General features: G+C 33.5%; 1 protein-coding gene across 2 annotated transcripts in view; it reads right to left on the reverse strand.

The window, feature by feature from the left end:
- The window catches only part of LOC131533880 (neuronal acetylcholine receptor subunit alpha-7), a 40914-nt gene that overhangs the window by 20278 nt on the left and 5438 nt on the right, over positions 1 to 15198 (reverse strand). For both annotated transcript variants that reach the window (XM_058766324.1, XM_058766323.1), the window contains exons 3-5: positions 14409 to 14453; positions 4975 to 5084; positions 2290 to 2369 (exon numbers count right to left, since the gene is read on the reverse strand). In XM_058766324.1, the coding sequence (XP_058622307.1) occupies positions 2290 to 2369; positions 4975 to 5084; positions 14409 to 14453 (235 nt within the window). The remainder of the gene's footprint in view (positions 1 to 2289; positions 2370 to 4974; positions 5085 to 14408; positions 14454 to 15198) is intronic.

Genomic DNA, 15198 nt, shown 5'->3' on the forward strand with positions numbered 1-15198 from the left:
GTTGAAACCTTAAGATTTTATTTGTGGATTTATCATTAATAAATGGTCGAAAGCAAAAGAGCTGTAAAAATTCAAAAAAATTTAAGTTTTCATAATACATTTGAAAAAAAAAAAATTACATATTAATGAATAAATCTGTATATATTACAGTAAATTATTGAATATACAAGTGTCAAGAATGACCACACTGCTGACATGTGTGGGTGTGATCTGATCCTATGTCTTATCATCTGACCTATCAGTCTTATCGGCAAGGCATATCGGCATAATTTTTTCAAATTCCGATAACGTTCCGATAATATAGTGCATCCCTAAATAATCCCCCATGAACTGAACTAGAGAAAGAGTCCCTCTGAAGACAAACTTCTGTGAATCCAATTTGTTCGGAGTCTGAAGTCGTTCCCCTCAGTTTCCGTCCCCATCCCGTAATAAAGCCTCTGGACGGCTGCACACGGCCTCGTGGGAAAAACGGATCGCTCACTGTCTCCTGCAGATTTACATAAATCCCATCACGCCTCTCTTTCTGAACTTTCAGCCCGTCGTGTGTGAGAGTTTGTATTGATTCCTGTCAGTGGGTGGACGGACAGTAATTGAAACAGCAGAATAAGTGTGTGTTTTCCAGGTGACAGGTGAGTCCAGGTCACCCTGAGCTGCAGTAACTATAGGGAGGGATGTCACAGTCGCTGTCAGCTCATGAGGGAATGAGACGAGCGCACGTGAACAGAGCCACAATGCCAAATCACCTGTGGGAAACTCAGGATTTACTTTGAGCCCCAACTAGGAAGATAAAAAATAAATCAGGACAGGCTGGAGATGTGTGGAAGTGAGTACATACATTGTTATAACCTATTAGACAGTTTAAATGACTAATAGAAGGCCAGAAATGCAGAAGTGACTGTGCCTGTTTGAGTTTGGTTATTAATTATGCACAGACACGCTTTGGAACGCAAGGTGTACGGTCAGTCTTACCATTCTCCTGATAGAAACTGTGTTATTATCATTAACTTAAACTAAAAGTATTAAAAATGTTTGGTAATTGAAATAAAGCTAAAAAAAATGTAAATATGGATGAAAAACTGAAATTAATAAGTTTAAGGTGAAGTACTAATAAAACTAAAACCGAAATAAAAATAAATTAAAACAGAGAATTTAAAACCAACAATTAATACATTTTACATTTATGCATTTAGCAGACGCTTTTATCCAAAGCGACTTACATTGCATTCAAGTTACAGTTTTTACATTTTATCAGCTCTTGCTTTCCCTGGGAATCGAACCCATGATCTTGGCGTTGCTAGCGCCATGCTCTACTATTTGAGCTACAGGAAAGCCTATAATAAAATATAATAAAAATGACAAAAGCTGTGTACAAACTACAATATAATATTTAATGATTTGCTTTCAGCATCTTCATAAAATTAATATAAACAAAGTAAAAACAGACCTGATGCACAATTATTATTCATCATTTAATTTTTAATATCCTTGCTGTATTTTTTATTTTTTTAAAGGAAATTTACATTGCCATCTTGCTTTGACCAAAGTGATTTGAACATTTTGTAAGTTTTATTTTGCTGGAGATTATACATACATTTTTTATATATATACTTAAATGTATTAATAAAAGTATTATTGTATTTAAAATTATACTATTACTACTACTTATAATAATAATAATAATAATAATAATAATAAATTAAAATTGGCTACACTTTATTTTAAGGTGTCCTTGTTACAGTGTAATTATACTTTTAAATACTGGGTAATATTAATTATCTACATGTACTTACTATATGGTTAGGGTTTGGATAGGGTTACTTGCATGTAATTATGCATAATTTATTGTAATTATAATAGTAAGTACATGTAACGTGTAACAAGGACACCTTAAAATAAAGTGCAACCTGAAAATCTTAAAATTATTGTAGAAATAAATTTTGGGTTTTAATTTTTACAAGAACTTTACATTCTTGATAAATTTATGAAATGATCCCATGTCAATATTTTCTGTAAATATAGTGACATGGCAAAAAATTGTTTGATCATAGATTACATTATATTATTATTGATATTTTTTGAGTTGCTACAGTATATGTTCAACACACTCAATAATCTGAAAAAATAAAACAAAAAGCAAAACACCTGACAAATTTGTATACATATGTATACAACTAAAACTGAAATAAAAGTAGATAGACAGATAGACTAATAATAATGAAAAACCTAATAAAATAGAATAAAACTTTATCCCATCATAACAGATATTGTGAGTTATTGTCTGTATTTTACCTGGTGGCAGGTACTGACAGTATCCAGATGAGTTGACCAACACGTTTGTGTGAAATGCGGCATCAAACCTCTCATCAGCACTGTTAGAAACAAAAGACCCACAGACAAAGAGTTTTCATTTGTGTTTTGATCCCAGACTTCCACTGTATCACTATGATTCTAACACGTGGAAACATTTCCAAACTTCTGACGGCCGTGTCGCAGTTTGGAAGTGCACAACCCTGCAACTTTACTGGGACAAACAGGTCTATAAAGCACGAGCGGTGTGGGTCTGGAGTCAGCCGTGTAAATCAGGGTTATTTAAGACGCCACAAAACTGCCGAAGATGACACAGTGAGTGACGGCGTTTCGCATGAGAGCAGAGAGAGACGTTCAGAGCGTCCAGATCACAGCCCAGACAGCTATCAGAGGCAAACCCCTCGTTCCCTCCACGTCCTCGCCACTTTCTGACACACAGAGAGATGATGAGAACTTGTGCAAGAAGAGACTGCAGTCATGAAAGCAGTGCATGCTGGGTAATCGCTTCTTCTAATGATCTCAACAGTGGTAGAACATAGAAATGCTCTGTTTGCACGTAAACCCAACACTTTTTTTTACACAAATTTTATGTATTGTATAAACAGCTATAATATATAGAAACAGTTTTAACAGAAACAAACTAATAAAACTTAATGTGATGCATATTTGTCAGTCATACATAATTAAAAGGGGTCAGATTGCTGCCACAGTGTTACTTCAGTATCGCTGAAATACTTTTATGATTTTTATTAATATTTTCAATTCATTTTTATTTTCTATATCATCAGGTTTTATTTTAATTTTTTTAATGTAGTAATTTAGTATTAATTTAGTTGTATTTTTGCCAATTGTATTCTTCTTCTTATTATTATTTTAAATGTCTATTTTTAACTTGTATTTAAGGTTTAGTTATTTAAGTAGTTAAACTAAATGAAAATGAAAAATGTTTCCTTGACAGATGAAAAAAAAAAAAGTTTGTTTAAATAATCAAGGTTATTATAGTTAACTAAAACTAAAACCATAAAGCAAAAGTTGTAAATTGAAATGATAATAATAATAATAATAATTAATAATTAAACTATTTTTTTTAATTTCAGCTACTTGCCAAGGCAACACTTCTTATGTAGTTTAACTTCAAGTACTAAATAACTAACTCTAAAACTTAAAAATATATATACATATATATATATAAATATATAATAATAATAAATATATAAAAAATAATATATACATATTTTAAAAAAAAATGAATAAAAAAGACAAACACACAAAATTACTAAAATTGTAGCTCATTTTAAACAGAAAACAAAAATAAAAACATTCAAAATATTAATAAAAATTGGTATGAAGATGGTTAAAATATGACTAGCTGTGGAACAAGCAATATTCATTTAGTTAAAATGTATGACAGTGAAACAAATGGCATTTAATAACGACAAATAAATAAACCTAGTTGTTCTGTATTAAAATACATTCGGTTTATTAGTATTATTACAGAAATCTGACCTGATCTGATGCATAACTGATAAACATGCATCACATTAAGTTTATTAGTTTGTGTTAAAACGGTGTAATCCAAATGGATGGAAATTTATACATAAATTTATGTATTAATTACTGTTTTTGAGTGAACATGCAAGATTTATTTTATGTCATATGGGACGCTAGCAGCACTGCGGTTATTTTACTCAGGAAGTCAAAAAAAGCTGTAAATTCATAATGAAGGACCAGCAGGCAGTGCACAAACGTGAAGGTCAAAATAAATGAGAAGTGTTGAGAATAAAAGAGCTGCTGTGAAAAAAAATGAACAGCTAATTTGCTCTGTAATTTTTACTGAGGTTGAGTGAGAAAAAAACAGACTCTCACTCTTCACTGGCTTCTCTTAAAGGAATAGTTCACCAACAATTGAAAGTTTTCTGAAAATATCCTCACCCTCGGGCCATCCAAGATGTAGATGAGTTTGTTTCTTCATCAGATTTGGAGAAATGCAGCATTACATCATTGTCTCAGCAATAAATCCTCTGCAGTGAATGGGTGCCGTCAGAATGAGAGTCCAAACAGCTGATAAAAACATCACAATAAAGTGAGGTTACGAGGTTAAAATGCTGGATGTGTTTCAGCTTTTGTCTTCTCCAGATGTTAACTGATGGACTGGAGTGGTGTGGATTATTATGATGTTTTAATCAGCTGTTTGGACTCTCATTCTGACGGCACCCATTCACATCCATTGCTGAGCAAGTGATGCATTGCTACATTTCTCCAAATCTGATGATCTACATCTTGGATGGCCTGAGGGTGAATGCATTTTCAGCAAATGTTAATTTTTGGGTGAACTATTCCTTTAAATCACAGTAATCAATGCATTGAGTCTGATTAGCTGTTCCTTCCGAAAGATTTACACATATTCCAATTTGTTAATGCAACATTTGCAGAAAATACCAGCAATACTATTAAACAATATCAAATGCCAACAATGCTATTAAACAACATCGTAAAAATTCAATTGCATCTATTAGAACTGACTGATGTTTCACATCAAGAGTCAAAGAGTGTGCAAAATATTTGTGCAAATAATAAATAATAAATGACCTGAGCTAAAGCAGCAACACTAAAGCATTGAAGATGCTTTGATGTCTTGTGTCTGGGATCAGGCTTTGGTTTCTGTACCTGTTATACAGCAGGATGTCTGGCCTCCAGATGAGGGAGTCTGGGAAGCGAACCGTGTTCACGCCGGGATAATCGCTCGTATTCCACTGCAGATAGTAGTCGCTCCAATACTGCGGCACAGAAACATGAAGCTCAATTACATTCACCAGCTCAAGTCTGAACCAAGCTCAGAAAACAATGACATTTTGGGTGAACCATTGCTTCAAAAATAAAAGGTTAGCTCCCTTTTTTCTATTTCTCTTTTTACGGTTCACTTTTTGGGTTGTAATTTGGCGTTTTCTACCTGTCGTACACTTCCTCAGTGTTTTATTAATGGTTTAAATGCCAAGGGTTGCATTTGGATTTTTACCACTGATTGTTTGCCTATGTTGTTCTGAATGTTTAGAAGATGATAAAATATCAATAAAAATTTGATTAAAAATAATAAATGGTTCTTTAAAAAAAACAGTCGTAATCAAGAACCATTTTTGGCTTTTTTGAGTGACTATATGGTTCAATACACTCAAATTACATGTTAAACCAAAACATGAACACAAATAATTATTTTTGTTTATTTGTGTCATTCACTTTCAGAAAAAAGGTACTAATCTGAACCTTTAAAGTACTAATATGTATCCTTAAGGCACTAATATGGACCCTTTGGGGTAAATAAGGTACAAAAGTACCACCCCAGTGATAGCTTTTGTACCTTTTTTTCTGAGAGTGTTTGGATATATTAAAACCATACGTGTCATCATATATTTATTTTTTCATGATTCTTTGATGAATAAAAAGTTCAAAAAACAGCATTTATTTGAAATAAAAAAATCTACTTTTTCAACATAACTCATGTCTCTTTTGATCAGTTGAATGCATGTATGCTGAAGAAAAGCATTCATTTCTTTTAAACAGGATAACCAGACTCAATGCATCGATTACAGTGATTTAAAGGAATAGTTCACCCAAAAATTGCATTGTGTGTATATTATCATACCAGATGTCTCTGTGCCCTGTCTGCTGGTTTGAGCAGATATCGATGTGCTGGACTCATGCCATTACATATATTGTTCATCGTAGCATATTGGATTACAGTAGATGTGTATCTACAGCGGCTCTGTTAGGCCTTCTTAAGTGCAACATTAGCAAAATTAAAGTTCGCTATCAGAGATCATTACAGATAAGATGAAGACCAGAGGAGACGGAAAGATGAAAACAGAGAATTGAACGTCGAGTAAATGTTACCAGAACAATCTCAATGTTCGGCTCTGGTTGATTTGGTTCCATTAAACACAGAAATTTACATGGAAGCCCGTTTTCACCACTGAATAACAAATTAAACAAGGTAATTGCGACTTCTTATCTCACAATTCTGACTTTTTTTCTCGCAATTGTGATTTTCTCATAATTATGTGATAGAAACTCGCAAATGACCCTTTGCAAAGACCCGCCCCCCTTAGTTACTGTTGCTACGTCTGACAAGCCATGCCGCTCTCACACCACACATCATGTTCTCACGCAGTAAAAAAAATACATCGCAGAACAAAGACGAAACTGACAACACACCGACAGACATTTTTAAAGAAATGTGTCGTGACTGTAGAGCCTCAGTTCAAGCGGCACGTGAACCGATCGTTTCAGCATTACTAGTTATAGCATGAAATAAACATGAATGAACATCAGAAGGTATGCTGTAAATATATGCTGTATGTGAGTGTATCTACACAATAAATATACACAGTACACACACATATATTATATAAATAAAAACTTTTATTTTGGATGTGATTAATCGCGATTACTCGTTTGACAGCACTAATATATATATATATATATATATATATATATACTGTATCTTTGGTCACACTTTATATTAAGTGGCCTTAACTACTATGTTACATCAAAAAATAAGTACAATGTACTTATTGTGGTCATATTGTATTGCAAAACACTTTTGCTGCTTTGAGGTGGGATACGGGGAGGTTAGGGACAGGTTTGGTGGTATGGGTAGGTTTAAGGGGGGTTAAGGTGTAAGGGATGGGTCAACAGTGTAATTACAAATGTAATTACAGATGTAATTACATATATGCATTTTTTTAAATATAAGTACAATGTAAAAACATGCATGTACACAATAATTGCATTGTATCAAATGATTAATTTAAATGTAAGTACATAGTAGTTAAGGCCACCTATCACCGTATCTTGTATTTGTGACTTCTTTCTCGCAATTCTGACTTTTTTTTTTACTCTCAATTCTGTTTATATTTTGCAATTATGACTTCTCAAAATTTTGAGATACAAACTTAAAAACAAAATTGTGAGTTTATATCTCAGAATTATAACTCGCAGTTGAATTGAATCAGAATTGCGACTTTATTTCTCAAAATTGTGAGATTTAATCTCACAATTCTGTCGTTCTTTCTCTTTTTTCTTGCATTTGCAAGTTTATATCACAAATCTGACTTTATTTCTCAGAATTGCGACTTTCTATCACACAATATCTTAGAAAAAAGTCAGAATTGGAACTTTATTTTTTAGAATTGCGAGTATTTCTCAGAATTTTGACTTTATTTCTCAGAATTGTGAGTTTCTATCATGCAATTCTGAGGAAAAAAGTCAGACTTGTGACCGCAATTACCTTTAAAAAAACTTCTAAATGATGCTGCGAATGAGACAATCAACATTTTTACAGTTTGCTAACTTCTGTTGCGGAGAGGAAAAACCCTTTAGAGCCGTTCTTCGTAGTTGACTTGCAGCTCCAAGACTTTGTTTTAGACTATATAGGTTATCTTCGGCGCGGTAGATTGCGGATGACATTCAGCAGAGGGCGTTTGTCGTCTTCTCGTGTCAGCTGTTTTTCCCCAAACATTCGTGCGTGCACATGTTTAATTAGGCTGCTATCGGCGCTCTCTGCAGGAGAATAACAGGACGCCCTCGCTCTTCATGAAGATTAGAAAGCCGCTCACTCTGCAAACTCTCTGTAATCTCTGTCTGTCATTTCCATTCATGCGTCGGAGGTTATTTCATACCCTGAGCGATTCCTCACAATCAAGACGCCTTTATAAATTCACCCTCGGCCTGAAATACTCTTTACTCATCATTTGCTCTTCTGTGCTCTCCAAAAAACCCCAGTTAATTAATTAATTAATCCATTCATTTTGTTCCCTTTTTTTTGGCCAAAATATATGCAAAATATATGTTATTGCCCCAGTTTCCAAATTCATTCATTCATTCATTCATTCATTCATTCATTTATTCATTTTTTATATCCATCCATCCATCCAGAACATACAGTATGCTATTGCCCCAGATTTATTTATTTAAATTTAAACAGCACTGCTAAAGAAAATATGTTTTTCAATGTAAAATATTTTCTATTTAAAACGAAATATATTACAAAATATTTTGGGCAAATTCGGTATATATATATATATATATATATATATATTGGGTTATATTATATATAGATGTAAATTGGGTTATATAGATAGATAGATAGATAGATAGATAGATAGATAGATAGATAGATAGATAGATAGATAGATAGATAGATAGATAGATAGATAGATTTTTTGTCAATAATGTGAATTTTATTTTTATATTTTCTGTTCTCATTTTAATTTTAATTAAAGCTTTAGAAGAGTTTTTTTTTGTCATTAAATCTGTCTATATAGTTTTTAGGTTTAATTTTAAATTTTATTTTTTATTTAGTGTCAGTTACTTTTGTACTTAAACTAAACGAAAATGATAAATGTTGCCTTGTTTTTTTTTTCTATTAGTTTAATTTTAGTTTTTTATATTTTATTTTCACTTAATGTTTTTTTATTTTATTTCAAGTGCTGAAAATGTTTTTTATAGATTTTAGTTAATCATAACCTTGATTCAGACCTCTTTTTTGTGTGAGATAATAAATGCAAACAATTCAACTTGCTTTACTTTTGTTCATTAATCGTTGTAATTGTTTATTAATCATCATTAAAAGTATCACTAGTGCTTTTTTTCATATGTAGTGTTTTCGTCCACTCATAATTTCATCAGAAGCGGGACAAATGCGGTGTTTTCTCCAGCCAAGTGCGTGTAGGAGGCTGGATTCACGTCTGAATGATCAGGAACACAAACGCTAAAGCTGTGAGCTGAGGTTACGCCGAGGAAACCGGATTAAACGCCCCTGCGGTCTCAGAGAAAGCCAGATCCATTTGGGTTTCCTCCTCATCTACTCAAAATAACTGCCTGTCTTTCCCAGCATGCTTTCAGAGACAAAAGCCACTCCAGCTCTTCAGTGAGACACATGGCAGACGTGGATTATTTGATTAGACATGATATTACAGCCTGGACAAATCACATTCATTAGTGGAGAGACGGGTCGTGTCAGACGTCACATGATCCGCTTAATCCAATAGGGACGGCCAAACAGATGATGATGTCGCACCTATAATCAATCAAACTTTAATTGTAATTTTTGTCTTGTTCCTAAGACCCACCAAGGATCTTCCTCTTATAACATTTTCTTCAAAAAGTACTAAAGGTTAAAACTAAAGGTTTTTCTAATGTAAATTAATAGTCTGCAGCAAAATAAGTGCTTTATACAGTTGTATATTTCTATAAAGAATTTCATTTATGTTCAGAACTTTATTTAAAAATGTAAATTAAACATGTTGAAGCATAGCAACTCAAAATAATATATCTATAATAATAAAATATAATATAATATAAAATAATTTATACTGTGTGCAATTTTCGTCATGTCACCTTATTTACAGGAAATACTAACAATTTTAATTGCAAAATGTAAATTGAGTGTGTAACTGATATTTCTTCATATATTTTTGGCAATTTTTAATATATATTTTTAAAAAGTTAACATTTATAATGTCCAACATATATATATATATACACACACACACTGTAAAAAGTGATAAGTTAAGTGAATTGTCAAGTTCACTTAACTTTAAAAAATATATATTATTTACTTAATAATTTTAAGGCAATGGGACTAAATTAAACGAGAAAATCATGCAACATATTCGATTTTTTTGAGTGGACATTTAGAAAGTGTTTTATGAGTTGTATATCCGAAGAAAAGTGGATATTTAAGTGTATGTCAAGCTCAGGCGTCAGGTAAAGTTGTCAGTGGCACTGAATAAACATTTGTACTTAACGTTAGACTGAATTTATCAAAACGTATATTAAAAAGGTGTAAATGTTTTATTTAAAACGTATATATTTATACACAAACGTACAACACATAAAAACATAGAATAAGCGTTGTATGATATGCCTGAGGGAAATTTAAGTGAAGGGAATGTGGTCTTTCACCTTTATTTAATGCATAAAACACTTAATGTCAAAAGCTGTGTTACTATAATCAATTTTAGCTCATTTTGGTGTGTTGTGATTTTTTGTGTTTCCGTGCCGTGAAAAGATCTGAAGAGATGCATGGTCTTTCTCTCTTATGCTTAATACGACTAACGTTAACTGAAATCTATGAAACGTGTAACTTAATGTAAACCACAGTAATGCGCTCATTTGAAGTTAACATGGGTGTGTTGAATGGGTTTTTGCGTGTGTAAACTTTCACAATTGTACCGTGAAGTAAAAAGACGACATTAAACGTGACTAACAACAAGCCACGGTGAAATGTCGCTCTTGTGCAATGGAAAAATATACAAAATACAAATTTAATTAACTGATATTGATACATAGTAAATTATTTAAAAGGCATCATTTCATTTTTTTGAACTTAAAATGTACTTTTCTTTCTCCATCAGGGTGTGGTCAAAGGTTTCATTGGTGCTTTGTCATCATTGCAAGATTTCAGATGCAACCCAGTCAGTTCTTCGAAGACACCAAACACCAGACCGCTCCACTGCAACTACATACTGTGTGTACTTTCAAGACTAGGAGTTTATTGTTTTCATTCCAGGTAATATGTGTAAATGTTTAGAGTTTTTACTACAATTATAATGTGCTTTACTGTTCTCAATGGCATCTACGCTAATATTAGTCTGTTTCATTTTTATTCCGAGGTGAATGTAGCCACCAGATCCAGTCCGTATCCAGATCAGCACCTCGAGACGACCTCTACAGCCCTGAATGTCAGCAGAGACCATGTCAGCTAGATGAGCTCCAGAGACAGATCGCCTCCGAAGACCTTGTTGGCCATCGGGACAAGACCACGAAAACCAGACAAGACCACGAAAACCAGATGAGTCCTCTGCTCAATCTGACCTGTGTTGCAGCCTAGAATTAAACCACACCATGCAGGTTTCGTCTGGCCAGAGGAGAACTGCCCACTGACTGAGCCTGGTTTCTCCCAAGGTTTTCTACTCAATCTCTGACTTCAGTTGGAAAAATGATTTCTTATTGTCCTCTTGCATTATCGACAAACTATTTTCCTGTTTGACTCTGTAACGCTGCTTTGACTCAATCGGTACTGTATAAAGTGCTATATAAATGAAGGTGACATGATTTTATATACTGTAACATCTGGTTCATTTTTTTTTTACTTCTGCCTCAGATGTAATTGTGAACAGTAGTAATATTTGTAAATGTTTGTTTGCTAACATTTTGTTTAACTTGTTTAGTTTTTTCTTAGTTCATTAAACAAAGTTTAAACTGAATTTTGCAGCTGTATTACAGATGTAATGTTTGTCAACTGGAGCTTTAAAGGGATAGTTCACCCAGAAATGAAAATTTGCTGATAATTTACTGACCCTCAGTCCATCCAAGATGTAGGTGACTGTTTTCTTCATTGCTGTATGTTTAGTTTGTATGAAAAAATTTATAAATGGAGATTTGGAGGTTTAATAAAGGCTATTATGTGTTGTAGTGTGTGTGTGTTTTTAGTGATTGATAAACACCAGTTAATAATTTTTAACAATTTTGTTAAACTATAAAAATATATGTTTATGTAGTTCTCAGCAATTTCTTATGATGCCTAAATAATAAATCTTAGTTGAGGTAACATATAAAACACAGAGTAAACGGTTAAATTTTAATTGACATAACTTGCTGTAGTCTTCTAAACGTTTGACCAATTAAAACATTTTAGTTGAATGGACTATAAAACTAGTTCACTAAAGGTTGAGCCAACTAAAAAATAACAATTCAGATAACACTTTGAAGTCAGAAATTGACTGAACGTAAAATTTCTGTGGAACTAGTTACTAAATGTGACCCTGGACCATAAAACCAGTCTTAAGTGTCAATTTTTTGAAATTGAGATTTATAGATCATCTGAACGCTGAATAAATGAGCTTTCCATTGATGTATGGTTTGTTAGGATCGGACAATATTTGGCTGAGATACAACTATTTGAAAATCTGGAATCTGAGGGAGCAAAAAAATCAAAATATTGAGAAAATCGCCTTTAAAGTTGTCCAAATGAAGTTCTTAGCAATGCATTTTACTAATCAAAAATGAAGATTTGATATATTTACGGTAAGAAATTTACTAAATATCTTCATGGAACATGATCTTACCTTAATATCCTAATGATTTTTGGCATAAAAGAAAAATCGATTATTTTGACCCATACAATGTATTTTTGGCTATTGCTACAAATATACCCCAACGACTTAAGACTGGTTTTGTGCTCCAGGGTCACAAATAATAATTAGTTGAAAGCGCTTGAAATTTTTTACAGTGTATATATATATATACACACAGGTGCTGGTCATATAATTAGAATATCATCAAAAAGTTGATTTATTTCACTAATTCCATTCAAAAAGTGAAACTTGTATATTATATTCATTCATTACACACAGACTGATATATTTCAAATGTTTATTTCTTTTAATTTTGATGATTAGAGCTTACAGCTCATGAAAGTCAAAAATCAGTATCTCAAAATATTAGAATATTACTTAAGACCAATACAAAGAAAGGATTTTTAGAAATCTTGGCCAACTGAAAAGTATGAAAATGAAAAGTATGAGCATGTACAGCACTCAATACTTAGTTGGGGCTCCTTTTGCCTGAATTACTGCAGCAATGCGGCGTGGCATGGAGTCGATCAGTCTGTGGCACTGCTCAGGTGTTATGAGAGCCCAGGTTGCTCTGATAGTGGCCTTCAGCTCATCTGCATTGTTGGGTCTGGTGTCACTCATCTTCCTCTTGACAATACCCCACAGATTCTCTATGGGGTTCAGGTCAGGCGAGTTTGCTGGCCAATCAAGCACAGGTCATTGAACCAGCTTTCGGTACCTTTGGCAGTGTGGGCAGGTGCCAAGTCCTGCTGGAAAATGAAATCAGCATCTCCATAAAGCTTGTCAACAGAAGGAAGCATGAAGTGCTCTAAAATTTCCTGGTAGATGGCTGCGTTGACTGTGGACTTCAGAAAACACAGTGGACCAACACCAGCAGATGACATGGCAGCCCAAATCATCACTGACTGTGGAAACTTCACACTGGACTTCAAGCAACATGGATTCTGTGCCTCTCCACTCTTCCTCCAGACTCTGGGACCTTGATTTCCAAATGAAATGTAAAATTTACTTTCATCTGAAAAGAGGACTTTGGACCACTGAGCAACAGTCCAGTTCTTTTTGTCCACAGCCCAGGTAAGATGCTTCTGACGTTGTCTCTGGTTCAGAAGTGGCTTGGTAGCCCTTTTCCTGAAGACGTCTGAGCGTGGTGACTCTTGATGCACTGACTCCAGCTTCAGTTCTCTCCTTGTGAAGCTCTCACAAGTGTTTGAATCGGCTTTGCTTGACTGTATTCTCAAGCTTGCAGTCATCCCTGTTGCTTGTGCACCTTTTCCTACCCAAATTCTTCCTTCCAGTCAACTTTGCATTTAATATGCTTTGATACAGCACTCTGTAAACAGCCACACCTTTCAGTAATGACCTTCTGTGACTTACCCTCTTTGTGGAGGGTGTCAATGTTCGTCTTCTGGATCATTGCCAAGTCAGCAGTCTTCTCCATTATTGTGGTTTCAAAGAACAAGAGATACCCAGAATTTATACTGTAGGGATGGTCATTTATTCAAACTCAAATGTAAATATTCTAATATTTTGAGATACTGATTTTTGACTTTCATGAGCTGTAAGCTCTAATCATCAAAATTAAAAGAAATAAACATTTGAAATATATCAGTCTGTGTGTAATGAATGAATATAATATACAAGTTTCACTTTTTGAATGGAATTAGTGAAATAAATCAACTTTTTGATGATATTCTAATTATATGACCAGCACCTGTATATATAAAATAAAAAATGAATATTTAGGAAACATTAGTGATAATAATAATAGTAATAACAATAATAATAATGTTTTTACTGTATTTTTGATCAAATAAATGCAGCTTTAGTGAGCAGAACATTAGAAATCTAATGCAATCTTGTGAGAGTTAGTGTATAATCTGATATATAACAGTTTTCACTGTGAATAAATCAAAAACTGCCAAAAGCAGAGTTTTTAAGATGATGATCACATGCCGTGTGTCTCACCAGCTGAAGCCAGATGTTGGTTGTCAGAACCTGGTTCTTCTCATCCTGAAAATGAAACACAGCAGAGAGCAGATGTCATCTTCAAATGCCAGAAAGTGCTTGAGATCGACTCTAAATGTCAGCGAGAAACATTGCTTCGTCCTTTACAGCTTGTTTAAGAAGGGGATGCAGTTCATGAATCACTGCTTGAGACTGAACGATTCAAACAGAAAACATATTGTAAACATATTTTCTCTCTGATAATTTTTGGGAGGATTTTTTCATTCTTTTCCGTGATGTGATTTGAGCAGGTGAGGCATCAGGTGTATTTTTGGGACAGAAGAGCAAAAAACAATCACAGCAAATCACTGGCGATGAGAATCAACACAACTGGATCAGTGGCTGTGAAATCTGCATGAAACTAGACTGCAAATCGCTCAAAACAAAAAATACAACAGGAATCAGAAATACTGCATGGCAATGTGAATTTTACACAGTCGGGATCAAAAACTGACATGCCTCTTTCTATCCCCTCAAAATGGATTTAATAGATTATCCATCAGCTTCTCTAGTGTGGAAACACACACCTGGCGCCAAATAGACACTCACATCAGTATCTGACAATACATCAACAGATGTATAATACATAAACATAACATTTTTCTTAAATGTACACATGCATGTGTGTGTATTTATATATACATAATAAATATACACAGTACACACACGTATATTATGTAAACAAAAACTTTTATTTTGGATGTGATTAATTGCAATACTTTTGGATAAATAAATAAGTATTAAATAAATA

Source organism: Onychostoma macrolepis, chromosome 25 (genome assembly GCF_012432095.1).
Source record: "Onychostoma macrolepis isolate SWU-2019 chromosome 25, ASM1243209v1, whole genome shotgun sequence".
Lineage (NCBI taxonomy): Eukaryota > Metazoa > Chordata > Actinopteri > Cypriniformes > Cyprinidae > Onychostoma > Onychostoma macrolepis.